Here is a 19,475-nt window from a genome sequence, read left to right on the forward strand (position 1 = left end):
GGGTAGTTAAATAGTCATCTCAGCGTGGCATGATGGGCCCATATAGACCCGCGTTAGTTCCTTTGTGAGATTAATGCAAAGAGATATGTGATTAAGTCCTGGCATTGCAGCACAACACACCTGTTCTGGGCTGATCCTGAACATTTTTTCTTCATTGCCTCAGGAGGAGGCTTCTCAAAGGATTACAGTAACACTTTTTGACAAGCTTATACAGGGTGGAGTTTCCATGTAATGACAGGGCTCATTTGATGGTGTCTCAGTAATGCATTCTTTTTATTTTTGCTGTCAACATGTATTACTGTAGAAGCATTGACTGTTACACAGCTGGTCCAACTTGTCCACATTTCAGTAACAGTAGGTCTCTCGTCATGTTTATTTTTGTTCTTACGCAACACTAGCACTCCTGCTCTCGGATCAGGCTTCAAGGTGGAATCGTTAATACCCATAGTTACTTCAAAAGCCTTCTTATTTTTACAGATACCCATTAAAACCTTCAATTCTCTTTAAGCTGTGTCTGCTGACACACTGTTCTTTAGCGTGAAAGAGAGAGACTTAATTTTTAAACTGGAAAAACTGTTGTAAGCAGACTCTGACTGAAGATAACCTATACAGAAATGTAGACCTGCAGAGTCACCATCATTGCTCTCTAGTCTTAGGTAATATCTCTTCTTCCCCGGTCCTGCTGCAGCATGAGGAAAATGTAGGTCCTTCCTGACCAGTATCTGGATGAGGGGTTAAAAAATGCGTAAAAGGAAACCAAAACTCTAAAATGGCAACATAAATTCACCTTCTTTTCCTGCTCTTTGTAAAGGTATGCTTGTGTGTCCATCCCAGCACTCTCTTGTGGTAGATGGGGCTTTACTGACCAAGTGTTATTTTTATAGCTTTGCATATGAAAGCCTGGTATCACCATGTCTTCCTCCTTTTCTGCCTTGCTGCTGTGAAATGTAAGGGACTTCCTTAGGGGCTTTTTTATGTTATAACTTAACAGTTTTAGCTTCCAACACAGATGAAGCCCTCAGTGACATGGTTTAGTGGTGGACTTGGCAGTCCTGGGGTAACAGTTGGACTTGATGATCTTAAAGGTCTTTTCCAGCCTACTTGATTCTATGCTATATCTCACAGCCACAGAGGAAGTTGAAGAGGATAACTGATGGTCTGTTCATATTTTCCTCCTTCAAATAGGTTGCTTTTCTCCGTTCCTTAACCTGCAGTTGTGTTCTCCAGTTAGAGGATGGCCTAAGTGCTTCCATCAGCTGTGCAGGAGGCCCCTGCAATTTCTGTTTAGGCACTGAAGCTCATGTTAAAATCAGTAGAAATGAAGCATCTGAATACCTTTGATAATCGGTGTTCCATCTAACACTGTCATGAGTATCATGGTATATAGTGTTTGCACAACAAGAGGTTATGAGAATCAATACATGAAATCCATTAAATCCCAAAGCACAAAAGCATTCTGGTGATGACAGCCATCCAGTAAGGAACGTGATTTAACCCCTCAAAAATCCAATTAGCACATTTGCTAATTATTACTAGTTATAACTAATTAAACTACAGTAATCAAAATTTATTTGATTAAATTTTCCAATTTTGAATTTGTAATATGATAGCACCCCAAATGATTGGTTTCCCATTGTGCACTTCACTGTGCTGACACACCAGCAGGGACAAGTGCTGCCTTCAAGAGTTTATGGCATAGTTTGAACTATGATAAAATGCAAGGCAACAACAGATTTTAAAAAGAAGATAAAATTAAAACATCTGTAGTTCATGTGGCTTTTCAGGTATACATGTTGATGGCTCCAGTCACTGAATATTCACTTAGTTTCTCTTAGAAAGAGCAGCTTTCCCTGTGATATAGCCCAGATGTTGTAACAGGACTGGCTGGCTTTTTTCCCATGGAAAGTAACTGCAGAACTTTAAAGAAAGTCTTGGGGTTGTTGTTTTATTTTTTGTCACTTGATGTAATTCCCAAACCCCAGTATCCAGAACTGGGCTTTCATCCTTAGATGCAGACAGGCAGGATCTTCCGGTGGTTCTGTGTTGTTTTGCCTCCCTACTTGTGGTTCTACCACAGCAAAAACATCCATTTGCTTTGTCTTCATTGTTCTCATCTGCCTAACACATTCTGTGTACACTTTTTCTCTCCATATATTCCCCATCATGTACGTTTAAGTTATACAGTGTGCAAGTCTGTCATCTTAGTGAGTCAAATTAATGCCTTTCTTGCACTGGTTTGTTTGGCCAAAGGGGTGTTTCTCTTTAATGCTCCCATGAACAGCCTTAAGCACTCACAGATTTTAATTTCAGGAGTGGCTCAGTGAAATGACCTGTCGTTCAGATAAGCATTAAGCACTTGTAAATACACTCTCTTCAGGTTCTTTTTCTTTCTTGTGACAGCCGTTTACTCAATGATGCTCTGAGAAATGTCTTCTGCTCATGGTTATCTTCTCAAGTTCTGTCTCGTCTGGTTTTACTTCACAGTAAAACAGATCCCAAGGGGCAATGGGGAATAAAATACAACGTGTCTCCCTGAGATAGATCAGGTATAAAACTGATTCCTGGGGTTAAATCATTAAATCCTACCTTCAGAAACAACAGCAATGAATAAAAAATAGCCCATGAGGGCCAATGCTGACTTTTCCAGCAAAACATCCCATCCAAAAAGCTAAGTGTATGGTGTATTTGTTTTTTTTCCCTGTGGAACCTGCAGGAAAAGGGAACATTACTGTCCTAAATTCAGTCAGGAATCCCTCTTTTCCATCATCTTGCATGTGAAAACACCTGCTATTAGGTGCTTCAGGGGTAATTTCAACAAATGGTTTAGGCAATAATTATTGGAGACAGTTATCCTAAGTTTCTTCCTAACCTTCTCTGTTAGCTTTTCTTAGTCCTGTAGCTCTGAATATTACTCAAGGTTTTTATTACTCAAGTTTTTATCTGGTCCATTGTAACTATCTCGTGAATATAAGTGTTTTCTACTTTTGTTGTGACTTTGCATCTGCAGTATGCACGAAAGCAAAGTTAATTCAAAGCTGAAGAATATATTCTGTGGATAAATGCAGTTATTTTTTTTAACTATAAACTTTCTATCAAATCATTGTGTCCTCCTGATTGTTGCATCGTCAAAATGAGAAAATAGAGATCAGTGACTCTCTCCCTTTAAGGAGCAAAGGAGAGTTACCTCCTCAGCTCCTGCCTAAACCCCATGGGATGTGGATGGTTTACATTCACACCCGCCTTCAGTCCCTGCTGTGTAACCGCCATTTCTAATGAAGACTTTTAAGGTGACCTGGGGTAAGTCATTGCTTACACCTTGATTGCCTGAAGAAGGAAGATGGCAAATTTGCCTTCATTGCTAAAGTACTGCGGAGACGCATTTAGTGATGGTCAGTAGATGCTGCAGTTTATATAGGGTTTAACAGGAATGATTTCAGCTACCTCAAATTTTGTTGATGGGTAATACGACATTTTTAAAAGTTATTATTAATGGTGTGGCAGTTTTATTTTCTTTCATGTGTTTTTTGTTAGCGCATTGAAAGATTCTCTGCATAGTATTTTCTTCTGCTCTTCCTGTCACTATTACGAATTTTCTTACGTTACTTTCTGGTGAACTTGAGTCATCCTCATACTTCGTATGGTTTCTCTAGAGGAGGACATGGCTGAAATAACAAACTGCATTCCGAAAAGGAGAACTGCTTTATCTAATGTTTAAAATTTGTCCAAGGTGTAACTCTGAACCAGAGAATGTTACATAGAGGTGGTTCCTGTCAAGTGTGACCAGTATTAACAAAATACAGAAGTAGGTTCAAAGAGACATTTCATAGGATTACATCTGCTTCTTACCTAAAGAAATCTGGCTTCCAGATTTGGTTTTAAAGTCAGTTTCAGTAAATGTTTCAATGCATTGTAGAGCTCGGTGGCACGGTCATTTACGTTTAGATGTGGCTTATATATTTCCATGAGGACCAGTCATGCGTCGTAATTCTTCGCATTCCTGACGTCTTTTTCATAACCCACTTTTAGGATGATGATAACTGTGATGAATAGGGAGGAAATAATGTTTTATTTTTTTAAATGCCTGGAATTCATATTTTGATTCTAGTTGTAGAATTGATAGCATCTGTTTTTTGCAGTTATCATCTAGATTATATCATTTAAACCTATTTCAGAAATTCTTTCGTGAAACACTCTGTAGGGAAATGAATCCTGTGCTCATCATCGATAACTTCTAATAACTTCTAGGCAGTAAAATGAAAAATAAAAGCCAGTGCTCAATTTCTTACGACTCTGATTAATGTATATATGCACTGAGTCCGTTTTAACAACTTGTATAACAATTTAATGTTTACTTTTTGAGTGTTGGTTTGGGTTTCTTTTTTGTGAACTAAGCTATATGTTATGAGGAAGGAAAGAGCCTGTAGTTGGAATAGTTGCATCTGATCTTTCAGTTGTCTTTTGGGCTTTAACTGGACTTGTGTGACCTTTGAAATTCAGTGTGTGAAGTTAGGTGTGATACATGAAGATGCAAAAACGAAATTTAAATAGGTTCTCTTTGAAATAATTCTTAATGTTTTTTACATCCTCTCAGAGATTACCTGAAGTCATTTTCCTTTAGAAAGCTGATTTGGGAAGATAGTTTTGGTTTTCACCATTCTAAGATAAATTTATGGTATGCTTGAGGAAAGTCCCAGTATAGATCATACAAAACTTTTTCCTTTACCTGTTACTTTCCATCTATGAGAAGAGTTGGGAAAACCTTTTGTATTCAAGACGCTTTCCTCATACTTTTGATAGCATAAAAATCAGAGCTGTTTGTTATTAAAACCCCTCAGAAATGGAATATTAGTGTAGGGTAGTTTCAGCTATAAGGTTTGAGTTAACTGTTGAAGATATTCCATGAGCATAGCACATAAAGCTTATCAAGGTCTAGAGAAGCCAAGAAGGGGAATGAGTTATGTGGTGGTTATTGTCCTTTTTACATTATGATTCCTTTATGTGGAATAAACATTACAAATGAATGGTAAAATTAATATAATTATTTAAGAAGTAGTAGGTAGTAGACCTTCATTTCTATGAAATCCAGGGTATGGATTACCCCAGTGCAAGTACTGTGTTACTGGTGAATGGGTACTGGTACCACAGGTGAATGTGCTGAGCCCACCAGCAATCTCACAGCTACTAGATCTTATTGATTTTTATAGGGACCACTGCAGCCTCTGCAGGGCTCTGGGAGGATTATAAGATGTAAGAGGAGTAAGCATAGGGCAGCAGCTGCTGTCTCTGGCTCCAGAGGTGGAGTATGAAGCTATTGATTGTATACTTTGCTTTATCAGACCCAGTGCAGTTATTCCAGCTTTCAGGGATATCCACTTCTTGATCCTCCACTGTGTGCGTGATACCCCACTTTGTCATTCATGTATTTTTAGTAAACCTTTATTTCTTCATGCTGTGATCATTAATAAGATACTTTGCAAGGTTTGCTGGCTTGAAGTTGGCATGCTGACCTCATGTTTCTTGTCTGCCTGCATCTGTCCATCTGAGATGCTTCAGAGCAGTACTTGCTGCTTTCCCATTATTGTGTAATATTCAGCACTGTGAATTGAAGCCTCTGAATGATGTTTGAGAGTCACAACCCTGGATGGGTCCTCCTGAGGGCATTTTTTACCAGGACCTGGGAGCAGGTCTTCTCTCTCAAGACAAGCTGTTACTCGCTGTTAGTCTGAGTGGAGAGGAAATTAAAATCCAGCCTCATCCTCTAAACCACAGTCTGTCCTTCCCTATTACAAGACCATCCAAATTGTCAGCTGCAGGGGTGAAACCCTCCCCAGCACCAGCCCACATGTGTCCCTCCAGTGGCATGGCTGGGGCTGCACCATTCCTGAGGGCTGCACCAGCCACAGCCCTGATAAAAATGGCAGAGCAATGAGTCTTGGTACCAGGTCCAGCCCTCAGGACAGGGCTTGGACACACTGATCTGTTACATGGCAATTGAAACATAGCTTTAGGTAAATCATCATTTTTAAAGCAGTGCCACCCCTGAACTCATTTCTCCTAGCAGCAGTCAAGTAATTCGAAGTTACTGGGTTTAAAAAGTGCTACTGAAGATAAAGGTCTATATCATATTGGTCCACTGTTTTCTGATATTTTTTTTTTTTGTTTTCTTTTTTTTTAACTTTAGGATGAACGTGAAGCCAGAGAAAATGTGAAAAGAGAGCAGGACGAAGCATACCGCATATCACTGGAGGCTGACAGAGCAAAGGTGGGTGCAGGGTGAATGTCAGGATGGGAATCTCTCCACAGCTGGTGAAGTATTTCTGGTGCAGAGAACTGTTCTGCTCTTGAGATGATACGGTTGCTGTAGAAGCCATTATTGCCCTTACTGGTTATAAGATGGCACTGGATACAGTCACTAGGAGTAGACTTGACTGCATCTTCCCGCTAAAGCAGTCCTGGACACACAGTAATAGAAGTTGGGAAAGGAATGACTTATCTCTGATAATCAGTTTCTACGGAAAGGTTGAGTTTCTTTGCTTTTATTTGGCTAATGCTCATCATTAAACACAGCTGTGGAAAACAAGGTAATACATGTCTGACTGCTGTTCATTTCTTAGAGAGAAGCACAAGAGAGAGAAATGGCAGAGCAGTTTCGCTTGGAACAAATTCGGAAAGAACAGGAGGAAGAACGTGAGGTAGGAGGCTCTACCTTCTCTGACAGCTTTTTGGGTTCATGAACCTTATGGACATTGCAGCTTTCGTTCAAAGTATAACTTTTATGTGAATTTTAAAATTAATTAACTCTTAAAAGTTAATTTCTTACTATATATATATATAAAACATAGTGCAGCTAAATCATTTTCATCCACTGCTTAATAGCTTTTTCATTCCATCATCTGGGTCACAATTGCATCAGCTGGGTCTGAACTAGAGCCAGATATTAGATAGGCCTGCTCATAGGATATCCAGGAAATGAGCTTCATGATTGGTGGAATCTTTGGGAACTTCTAACTTTGTTTCTGCAGGCACTCCTTTAAACATACAATACCATGGAGCCCTTTCATTTCTTCCAGGAAGTACTAAATTCAGTTCAACAGCAGTATTCACTGGCTTGAGAAAGATGCTGTCCACTTCTTTCTTATCGTGCAGTATCTGATGATGTATTTAGCTCCTGTTATTAGCATAAGCCAAGAATGGAAGCTGAAACACTACTGAAGGAGCAATGCATAAAACTAGACTGTGAGAATTGTGTCAGGGATAATCGTAAGATGGAATTCTGTGATGTTAATAGCAGCCAAACATGAATCAGTAACAGTAGCATGGAGCAGTAACAAACTCTTGAGCAGCCAGCTCACAGTCAGATTTAAATAAGATGGTTTGGTTTTGGTTTTTTTAAGTAATTTTGGATGCATAGAAAACAATAATTACTTCTGCTTTATTATATCTGCTTCTGAACCCTTCCTGATACACTGGCCTTTTGAAAATGGTTTTCTTACACAAATGTTGCAAGACTAGTCCATGTTATCAAAATATACCTGGGCTTCCCTGTTTAACTGTAGAGTGCAGTGATGAAAATAATAGGATCTGTTTGCTTAGTAGAACAAAAGGGATTTTAACAATAATGTTTACTAACACTCCCCATTTTCAAGTATACAGATTACTTATACTGAATTGTTCTGCAACAGTGTTTACTTACAGAAGTGGCTTTGTGTTCAGTTCGTATATTTAAAATCTGACTATTGAGCTGAACATCTTTTTATCAACAAACTGAAATTGCTTGTTCAGGTCCAAGAGTTTTTAATGTGATCCATCACGTCATTGTTCTCTGAGTTGGTTTGCTGGTACAGAATATCCACTGTAAATTGCCATTTTATGTTGAAGCCTTAGAGACTAGTTACTTTAGGGAGCGACACACTCTTTGCACAAAGAAAAGAGCTCTAATGAGCTACTGTTGTTTATTTTTCTATAATATAATTGATTGGGTTCAGTAAATAATGTAGCATCTGTTGTTATACTTTGTGGGGAAATGTCAAAACAGAAAGATAGTAAGCAGGTGGTTGAGAATGGAGAGAGAGAAAATTAAAATAGAATCTATTTAAAACATAATCTCATAGTAGATGAGCAAAAATGAACTCAAGTTCTGTGTATAAATATTTATACTGAGATATAATTTGCTCAGAGGTTTGTGTGTAAGTAGAAGACAATTTAAAAGCCTTCATAAGCCTTGCTTCTGCCCTGTTCTTTCTCTTTAATGTGATCATCCTCCATCAGTTTTGTTACTAAGTGACCTTGGGGAGGTTTTCAAAGGAACAAATAGCAACTGTGTATCTTGAAAGTTCCTAGAAAATCTGGGTAAATCCCTACCTGACTGCCTCTTCAGGTTGGAAAATCGTCTTTTAGGTGTATTTTGGGGCAGGCAGTATGATCATGCTGGTTTTTCCATTCATTGACATTCTCATTAACTGCTGCCTCAAGTGAGCTGATAGTGTAACAAGACTGCTTTCTAAGTATGATCTGATTTTTAACAGATGATGGTGCCTGTCCATGAGTACCGACAGTGTTCAGTACCCTCCAAAATCAAGCCCACCTTGTTCAGCAATCAAATACTAGGCATCAATTAAAAACCAAAATAATCTGCTCGAAGTGTTAGTGTTGTAGTAGATGCTGGAAGCAGAGAACAGGCTTGGCTCCTGCCCTTAAAATCCTGACATCAGCAGCATACACAATGTTAGCAGGAAGACAGTCAGACCCATTTTCAGGCAGGTAATGCCATTACATTTGGGGCTGATTTCATGCAAATTGTTGCAGAAACTGTGCATGCTTGTACTTGGAACCATCTTCCTGCAAATAATAATTGCTTGCTTTAAATCTTAAAGGTTCCGTCTCTATTCTCTCAGTTTTCTTCTTTGACCATTCCTATTTTTATATGTACACTATGTATCTTAATGTACCTCCACAATATTTTTAATGATGTCTTTTAACAGTGTTTTAGATTATTTATAGTAAATCTCCTGCATATATTTCTCTTAACTCTGAACCGCCACTAAGGGTCTTGTCTTTGCTGCAAAAAGTCAATTACTCTGTGCAAGAGGAAGGCAATTTGATAAGTGCATTTAAAGAAATACTTTTACTGCCTTTTAATTTATACCCTTCAAGGAAGCAATTGGCCACTTGACAATTATTCTCTCATTCAAATTTTTTCAAGGCGTTCTGCCAAATGATTAAATTACTTATCCCCATCGTGCATTAACTGTAGACCTAATAATATGTGTTATAAGGAAGGATTTATTTTAATTAGTTGTCTGGTGGGCTGTTATTAAGGAATGAATAAAAATGATTTTGTCATTGAGATCTAAAGCACAGCTATGGCTCTGGAGCACTGTGGCACATCTTGAAGTTCTAGAAGAAATAAAAAGAAAAGCTTTCTGTCCTTCTATTGATAGCATTGCAAGCTCAATGGTTATTTTTCCTTCCTCAGGCCATCAGGCTCTCTCTTGAGCAATCTTTGCCTCCTGAACCGAAAGAGGAGAGCACTGAGTCTGTCAGTAAACTCCGTATTCGGACGCCCAGCGGAGAGTTCTTTGAGCGACGTTTCCTGGCCAGCAGCAAGCTGCAGGTTGTCTTTGATTTTGTAGCTTCCAAGGGATATCCTTGGGAGGAGTACAAGCTGCTGGGCACCTTTCCGAGGAGAGATGTGAGTAAATGTACCTTTCAGGAATAAATACCACTACTTCTTTCTCCAGTATGTTAGAGGACTGGTATGTTACAGCATAGAAGGTAAAACGTACGAGTAAGTGTGCTGCCAGCTACTATCAGATGTTACATACAAAATTGCATTGCAAAATCTGTTTTCAGTGATGTTGTAAAAAATCCTCCATTTCTGAAACAAACGAATTGTGGACTGTGTTCAATGAAAACTGCCCAAATATGCTGAACCAGCACTGATAGTGTCCTGTTTTGAAGGAAGGCGCATTGAAATTAGTACTCTGTTTGCATCTGTTAACAGCTGGTACTTCTGATCTCTTTGGTTTGCCACTTTGATGCAATTGTATGTTATGAACCAGGAAAGCTCAGGGTTCAGTAATATGCAGTTATGAGCTAATCAGTAAGTTCTAGTAGATTACTCATTCACCTGTTACATAATACCAATAAATAATCATCTATATCTCCTACCTCAAAATTCTAATGATGTACCTGCTGTGACCCATTTTCAAAATCAATACTTCTTGGAAATGCGAATTAAATTCTGTTGATTTATCAACAGATATCTATGCGCTAGTTACTAGGTTTCTTTGAAAATATACCCGTTTTCTGCTCTATTACAAATTGACTTTAATTTCTTGTTTAGCCATTGTTACAGCAAAGGGATCCAACTGTGCAGCAATTACCCAGGGCCTGTATAAAAGACAGAGGTAACAGGCACTACAGAGGTGACAAAACAGAGCTAAGCAAAGATGGGTAAAGCAGCTTTTTGGCCATACTGCCCCAGTATTAAACAAGTGGGGGCAGCTCTGGATCAGATGTGGTTTTGTTTCCTGGAGGCATTTCCAGGTGACTGTTTAAGCCGTTTTTCATCAAAATAGCTCAGTAAGTTGGGTTGTTTTGCCATTTGTTTCCCATCACGGCCCCTGGAGGAAGTTCACTAGGAATAAGGCTCTGATTACAGTACTGTTTTGTAACAGATACCTCTTGCTTTATCATCTGATTTGTGTGTACTCCAAAAGGGAAGAAAATAATGTCCTTAGCAAGAATACAATCTTGAGACTGGATGTGATTTCTGACCAGTTTCTGGCATAACTGTAAACAGGATTGTACTGCTTGCAGCTTTTCGTCCACCTTGTCTCATATTGAGAATCCTAATCTGTCAGACTGAAAAGCAGCATTTAAGAAATCTCATTAATCACTAATTAACTTTACTCCTTATGTATGTAATATCATTTCCAGTGGAACCAAGGACTAGAAGTCATCTCTGTTTCCAGGATTACCAATCATTCAGTTTATTTGACAGGAGAAAAACAGTGTTTCACAGTCTAAACAATGTTTTTGTGTATTTTAAATATTCTGGAAGTCATACCTCCTTAACTGTAACGTATTTATATCTTAGTACATATTTAATATAAAAAGCCCTGTATGTATATCACTCTATTTACATCTGTTTGCACTTTAGACTGTTTCTGTACTGATGATGTTCACTGTACTGATGATGTTCACATCATCATCATCATTATTAATTTTAGTCCCCTGTAGCAAACTCAGAAATTGATCAGATGACTCATATAAGAACAAATTAAGAAAGGTGTAGAAAAGAAAAAAGGCCACTAAATTAGATCAGGCTGGTATTTTCAGTGTGTCTGTGAAACTGTCAGGGAGAAAATGCTGAGGCAAAGAAAGGAGAATTTAACAGCAGGATACGGAGCCGTTGGTCTGTTGCGTGGGAAGCAAAGACCCTGTCATCTTTTTTTCTATGATTCCAGCCTAATAATGCCATGTATGAGGAGTCACATAAATGATTCATGCCGATTGACTCAGTGGTCGTGTATGAATCTGGTTGCCATTGTGACCACCAGAGCTACAACAGATGAAAAATAATCCCCAGGGGTTTTGCTAACCACTGAGAGCTATAAATGACATCTGCCGTGTTCCCCACTTTGGGGAAGTTGGAATTGTGCAACTCCATATTTGATGAATGCCTTGGAAATGCGGTAAAAGTATATATTCATTACCTTAGGCTACTCTTAAAAATATAGTGTAATTTGTCAAGACCCGTCTGCTGTGTGATCTGTATCACAAACATCCATTGAAATCTGTGCAGCAAGAGCAGAGCACTTAGGATGCCTGTGCTCCAGAAAACAGTGGCATTTAAAATGCTGTTTGTATTTAAACATGTTTATACATAACATATTTAAAAAAATATATGTTCTATGATTCTGTGAATATATCAGAGTTACTTTGCTGGACTTTTTGCTGCAATAAGATGAAAACATGTCTTCTCCAGACAGTATTTTTTTCCTCTATCCTCCTCTGTAATTCCGTAACACACACCCTTAAAAGTGTTTCTGTCTTATCAAAACAAGTGGATTCTCTTTACCCAATTCAGCATTTTCTTGTAATAAACTTGTTAGAGCATTTTTTCCTGCTTTTCAAAGCTATCAGTCCTGGTACAGTGTTGTTGAAGTATTTCTATGTCTTTCGTATATGAAAATTCATTAGTTCTTGGTTCTATGTTCCAGTTGCTTACAGAGATATCCTTAGCTAACTTAAAGTTGGTATCATAACCCTACTGTAAATACAAACTTGTACACATGAGTAAATACACAGATTAACCTTTTCCAGACACTACTTGTAGATTTTAAAGCAGCAGTGACATTCCACAGCAGTTAAGCACATGCAGTGACTTGTTATTGGGTCTTTGTCACCGACTGTGTTGTTCTTTCTACTAGTGCTGAAATTAGATATTAACCACGTCCTCTCTCAGTACCTTAAACAAGGCAGCAGCACTACATAACATACCAATAAATGTGTATCACACAGGTGAACCTGGGTCAGCAGGTAACTTGCACCTCTAACTTTGAAAACATTTGGCACGCACATCTTTTGAGTGAAAAGCTGTATTATAAGTTCTTTGCTTTATTCTTAAATGCACCTGTAAAGGCTTTAATGGAAGCAAATGTGTGACCTGTTCAAATGTATGTGCTGATTTTAGAATTATAGTTCCCTTTCTTCCAAGAATTGCCCTAATCTTCAAAATGCATTTAACTATAACAAAAAGAGCTCACCCTAAGCATATTAGTGTGCTCAGTCAACCTTCTCATTCAGTATTTCTTCTGTGTTCCTTTCTCTTAAAAGCCTTCCCAAACACTAATTTCAGTAGTCCTGTCATTCTGCCACCTGTATGATCCACCTTCTCCCAGTATCCTGGAGATTTCCCAGTTGATCAGTTCCTTGCTTTCTTCTGTGGAGATCTGCAGAGTTCTTCCTAAATCTTTCTAACATCTAATGGATGTTTAGCATTTAACCACACTTTAGGCAAGAAGGTGAGGTATATCAGGTCTAGCTGAAACTATAGGAAGAATGTGCAGAACAAATTTACCCAGTCTGGGCTTCAGCCACCCTAGTAGGATTAATGATATGTTGGCAAGTGTTTTATGGTCCTGGCGTGCTTTCTCTTTCAAACGACTGTTTTTGAAAGACTGAATTTATTAATTTCTTCTGGAAAATATCAAAATTGCAATCTATAATTTCTTCTGCTCCTTCCTTCTTGGGGTGGAGCATTAGTTATGTATTTGAGAGTATGCCTTTTGCAGACACGGTATTAGAGACTTAAGCTCTTTATTTACTGTATCTGGAGGCCCTGGTAAGCCAAGACTTCTACAGTATTTCACATTTTATTTTTCTGAGCCACAGCTTAGGATCAGGTGGCAGTTAAGTCACTTAGGGTTATTTAAATGCATCTAAAATGTTGCTTAATAATTCAGAACCAGTTTGCTCTGTTTAGAGTATTAAGATTTTTTAAATCCTTTTAATTAACCAATTTCAACAGCAGTTTAAATAAACAGAAACAAAAAATCTGTCTCCCTTGAAAGGGCAGAAATGAGATTTAACTCAAATTGCATGTCAATTTAAATTAGGAATGATCAGGATTTCAGTAAATTTAGACTCAGACAATTCTTAATATTGTATTATATTATAGAATCATAGAATAGTTAGGGTTGGAAAGGACCTCAAGATCATCTAGTTCCAACCCCCCTGTCATGGGCAAGGACACCTCACACTAAACCATGCCACCCAAGGCTTCATCCAACCTGGCCTTGAACACTGCCAGGGATGGAGCATTCACAGCCTTCCTGGGCAACCCATTCCAGTGTCTCACCACCCTAACAGGAAAGAACTTCCTCCTTATATCCAATCAAAACTTCCCCTGTTAAAGTATTAACCCATTACCCCTCGTCCTGTCACTACAGTCCCTGATGAAGATATATTTATATATTATATAAATATGAAAATATTCCTCCAGACCCAAATGTGATCATTCCTGTGCTCAGAGTAATCCTCTTTGATGCCCACAGTAGTGAAAATAATGCCACAGGATAGCAAATTAGCTACAGCACTCAGCTGATGTCTTAGGCTGAGTACTTAGCACCCGTAGGTCTGAGAAGGTAACTATCCTCTGTTCTCAAACAGGTAATGTTAGAGCCTGATCTCCGTATTGCTATGCCAGGTAGTTTGGCAATTCTGTGTATCAGTTCCAGAAGCCATTCTTTGTAAGGATTGTTCTGCATTTCATTCAGTGCAAACTTCTTACTCCAAATAACCTACTTTTAAACTCACTAGATAGTGTTTAAACTCATTAAATAGTTCATGAAAGCATTATATGTCCAGGACCATCTCTGGCTTTTAACGTTCTTTGCTCTAATCATCTTCTTGATAGAAAGAAAGATTGGGAGAAAGATCTTATTGTGAGAAAAGATTCATGCAGTGTCATGGTTATACCCCGTAGCACTTTTAGTAACTTCACATAAATCAGGAAAGTAGCTTGAATATCTGTCTGGTGGCAAAGAAGGATTTCGGATGAATTAAGTATTTTTCTGATGTGTTCAAAAAAGTTTTCAAATGTTTTATCAGTTCAGGAAAAATTTATTATGTGATCCAGGTAATTTTTCCAGTCATTTCAGTTACTGGTGTTTGTATTTCCTACTACATGAAATAGTTCTCATCTGCTTCAGTTCACATAATTTAAAATTTTACAGGTCAATACAGCTCTGATGGTGGCATGTGTTTATCAGCTCTGATCTAGTTTACACAAGGCCATAGCCACCTACAAAGTTAGACGTCCCTCCTCTTGTCATTTACAACTGTCCTTAAGTCAATACTACCTGCCCTTGTCTTTCCTCTCTTTTCAGGATATGTTGTTGTTTTATTTATTCAAGCAGTTTAGTTAAGTTAAGACACCAAGAAGTTGCTTAAGCAAATTGGCCATACCAGAGTGGCATATTCCCATGCCTCTTTTAGAAGCATGATTTCTGGTCGTTCTTCCTCATGACTCGCAACAGTAGAATAGTTGGACTGATGAACGTCAAGTGCAAGAGGAAAGGACCACATATCATTGCAGACAGAACACTGAAGCATTTGCAACCCCTGGGGTTGCTGTTAATAAGTTTGGTGCCCAGAGAGTAGTATCACAATCTTTTGGTCTGCACGTACAAAAGGGAGTAGGTGATGTTCTTGCCCTACTGAAATCAATGGCACTACTTTAGAGAATATTACAGAATATTGACTAGATTTTGCTTCTTGAATGTGACGTTTACTTTTGTGGAAATATAGTTTCCATTTAGTAGTCAAGAATTCTGTAAATATTACAGGTTTTTCATATTTCCTTCCAAGAAAGACAGACTTGATCCATCTTTTCAGAGCTACTGTCTCTGCATAAGTAACTATGATATCCAAAGAGAAAGATGAGAGCCCTTCATGTAAGAAGACATTGGAAGGAGATGGAAGGAATGTCTTCCTCATCACGTAAATGTAAGCTTATTCTTTAGAAAATAAAATAAAATTACATTCTGTAGGTCAATATAGTTTCTGATCTCTAACAACAACTCTGAATCTGGGGGATGTTCAACCAATTTCAGGAAATAGATGTGCATTTCAGATGAGCTATTTTATATAAGACTCACTAAAGTAAGCAAGCATTCACAACGCTCAATGCGGTATGTGAACTCTCAGTTGAGTCATCCTCATTAGTTAACCCACTGACTAATGCCAACCATGTGATTAATATATTCCACCCAGGCACATCCCTCGGACCAAAAGTGTTCTTTTATTCAGCACTGCCCCATTTCACAAGACATTTATTTCAGGGGAGGCGCATTAGTGTTCACAGGAAGATGCCTTAGTTAAGCCACAGAGCTTTGCTGTTGCATATGGCATTATCCAGCATAAACTGGGCCTAAGATATTTTATACTTTTTCCCTGAAATTCAAGCTTAATGTCAATTTTATGGACTTTTTTTCCCCTCGTAGGAAGAAAATGTAATGATAAAATACCCATAAAGAGCCTTTGTAATAGTATGATACTAAGAATGCTGTGTCTGGTTACCAGAAAATTTAATGATCTCCTGCTGTTTTGGTAATTGCATAAGTAATACATCAGACTGAATCACCAAAGCGGTCTTAGGCGCGCTTTTTATTCTATTTACCTATCTACCAATCACAATGTTATACTGTAGATATCATTGTGGCATCTGAACATCTTAATCCTTTGAACTTGTGGTTAAAATCCTTTTGGATTGTTTTTCCATGCAGTTATAATTAAGTGCACATGAATCCAATCCTGGGTCATTCTCCTATGAGTGACTGTGTTCGCATCCATTCCCCTTTGGGATGTATGCAAAGCAAAGTTCTTGTAGTTCACTTGGAGCACTAAATGTAGTTATGTGTTTTCAGACTTCCAGCAGATGTGGCTGTTTGCTTCCCTTCAGCTCTTCATCAGTGTCCACAGTGAAAGTTACAATATTTCTGGTGACATGATCTTTCTTTAGCTAGCACAGTTCAGAATAATTAAATACATGAATAATTGTTAGTTCGATATAAGCATGCTGGCAGCAATGCCCATAAGTAATTAATAGACTGGTTTGCTCCTTGGCACAGCAGAAGTGTATGCTTAACATACAAATGCTGTCATCTGTAAATGCCAGTACTTAAACCTTTTCCCTACTCAGCAAGAAAACTGAAGGGAAATAATGTGAAGGAGCAGGTTATGAAGCTCTTCTGCCCACAGGTCCTTTGCCAGGAAAAGTCCCATTCCAGTGTATTCTGTTGGCTTCTCTTTTTCCAAGAAATTGCACAAAGAATTCCTAAATAAAGATTTCAAACCAGAAAGAAGGGAGGAAAACAGAAAACCTGATGGGAACTTTACAGCACCTTCCTCTTCCCTCAGCATCTGAAGTCATCATAGAATCATCACAGAATGGTTTGGGTAAGAAGGGACCTTAAAGATCATCTAGTTCCAAGACCTCTGCCATGGAGTCCAAGTCCTCCAGTCTCAGAGTTGTTGACACTGTGGAGACCAGCACTCTCTTGTTCAGTACCTGAAAGTAACTCCTCTGATGGATGCTGACTTTTACTTCTTGCTCTGTGTGTAAGGCAACTTGTGTAATACTTTAACAGCATCAATAGCATATCAACAAAAGTCATATTATTGAAAGAGACTTTAATTAATTTAAATTCTTCTGTGTTTTCACTTCTCCTGCCAAAATGAAAGTGTATTCATTATTTTGTGATTGAAAATGAGCTGTTTGAAAGGCCAGAGGAAGATGCAGCCTTTTTTGTAGTGTATTTTTAGTGAGATGACTTCTTAGAAATAAATACAAAACAGATACCCAGTTATGTTTGTAACTGGATGAAATTTGGCTTTATTTTGGGGGAGTACTGGTCACTAAGTAAAATTTCTGATCTTGGGCTAAAAAGAAACACAGAACTACCTCACAGCTACCAGGTGGATCTGGTACAGATCCTAATGTCTTTTCTTGGAAGATAGATAAACTATAGTTACACATTTCTTTTACTATCTACTGTTAAGTGATAGGAATTGGGTAAAAATCTGATATTCTTTTAAACGCCATTAACATTGGGACTTTTATTTAGTTTTGGTGCACAAACGATTAGTGTTTGTTGGGGGGGGGGTGGGTGTTAAGCTTTGTTTCAAAATAAGGGTTTTTTTTCCAATTAAAAAATCAGATTTTCATGTAGAATCATGAATTCATAACATTGAACTTTAAAACCCAGGTAGTCCATGTGTTACTAAGCAAATAGAGCAACACTGGGTTTGGTATTCTCCTTCTATTTACACTGCCCTGTCGTTATGCTTAGTGTTTTAAAAAACAGAGAAGAACACAGTTGCTATCTTAATTTACTGGCTAAAAAGACAAGTAATGCAAATAAGGTTTATGAGCCTTCACTGATTAAAATCTATGCAGCAAATTCTTTTCTGATATAAATGACGTTAAGGCAATGAAAATATACACTATGTGCAGATTGGCAGCACTTCAGGTATCTCAGAGAGCTGCACAGCTTTTCTAAGAGTAAAAAGCACACTCTAAGTAGAGGATGTAGCATCACATTTTGCTGTTCTATCAATGTCTGTCACTTTGCTTAGTAAATGTATTTTTAATATTTGCTTAATCTAAAATATTGTTTTGATCAAATATCTTCAGAGAAGACAGTAAGTGTGTGACATCTGGATTAAAGCTTTGTACTCAGATCAAGCCTAGAAGTCTTTTACTATGACATATTTTTCCTTGTTTGTGACGGCTTTCTTCAATTCAGATGTAAATTATCTCCCAGTTTATTCAACTAAACCAGATCAAATTGCATGTATTTCTATAAAGTAACCCCACTTTTGTTTGTTGCTCAAGTTGAGCATATTATCTGTGTAACCCATAGCTATTTCAATAGGTAGAAAGGATTCACTTTCATTTGCGTTTGTGTGTCATTCTGAAAATATAGTTTTTCAAAGAGATCTAGTACTTTACCAGGTGTGCCTTTAAGTAATTTCTATTGCATTTATACTTTAGGAGGATTAGGAAAGAGAGTAAAAGAGCTCTTTGTCCATTAGATTCATTAAATGTATTCATGCGTGTGTAAGTGGTATAGAGGCTGTGCTACTCAGGAATCAGATCCTTGTCCTAAGGCGTAGAGAAAGGTGAAGGGTGTGATATTTACTGCTTGTGTAAGTGTCATAATAATTGTGTATTCGATTCTTTATTTTTAAATCACCTTCCTGGGCATTAAGCCATTTTTTTTGGTATTTATCTTCTCCCTGCAGAGTTAGGGAGGGTAAGGAACCACACCTTTGAAATGGTAAAAGTACAGCTGCTCAGGATGTGAAAGCATAATAGAGCAGATATGTCAGCAAAGGTGAAGACATGAGTAATACAAAAATCATTCTAGAAGGAAAAAGACTTTGCTATACAAATGTATTAAGATGTTGTTTCAACTAGTATTGCATTTCGTTACTGGGTAATGAAGAAAACAAAGGGATTTATTCAGCATAAAGTGTAAGTAGCTACTATGTTCTTACAGGAGAAATATGAGTTAATGTTACTATCTCTTGGTTTTGCAGTCTTAAATCATTCAAACTTCAAAGTACCACTGAAGTACTTCAAACCAACTAGCTAGTGCTTAGCTGAAATAATTACCACAGAATTCATTTCAGCAAATACCTATGAAACAATAAATTTCCTGTGCAACAAACCAGCACTGGTTATATAGCGAAGCTCTTTAAAAGGTGAAGTCTAAGCTCCAGTGCACCAAAGCATAAATTGTCTCCATAGTTGAAAGAAAAGTATTGTTTTACCAACTTAAACCTAATTCAGTGAAACCGAAACATTTTGCAGCTCAATGGCAAGATCTAACACTGATAGAAATAAGGTCCTGTTAGCACCTCTGGTCATTTTGCTAGAAAGTCTTCCGTGAAGAGACTGG

General features: G+C 37.9%; 1 protein-coding gene across 1 annotated transcript in view; it reads left to right on the top strand.

The window, feature by feature from the left end:
* FAF1 (Fas associated factor 1) overlaps positions 1–19,475 on the top strand; it is a 174,933-nt gene that overhangs the window by 148,936 nt on the left and 6,522 nt on the right. The window contains exons 17-19 of the mRNA XM_065673372.1: positions 6,182–6,262; positions 6,615–6,692; positions 9,476–9,691. Coding sequence (XP_065529444.1) covers positions 6,182–6,262; positions 6,615–6,692; positions 9,476–9,691 — 375 coding nt within the window. The remainder of the gene's footprint in view (positions 1–6,181; positions 6,263–6,614; positions 6,693–9,475; positions 9,692–19,475) is intronic.

This window comes from Lathamus discolor, chromosome 3, assembly GCF_037157495.1.
Source record: "Lathamus discolor isolate bLatDis1 chromosome 3, bLatDis1.hap1, whole genome shotgun sequence".
NCBI lineage: Eukaryota > Metazoa > Chordata > Aves > Psittaciformes > Psittacidae > Lathamus > Lathamus discolor.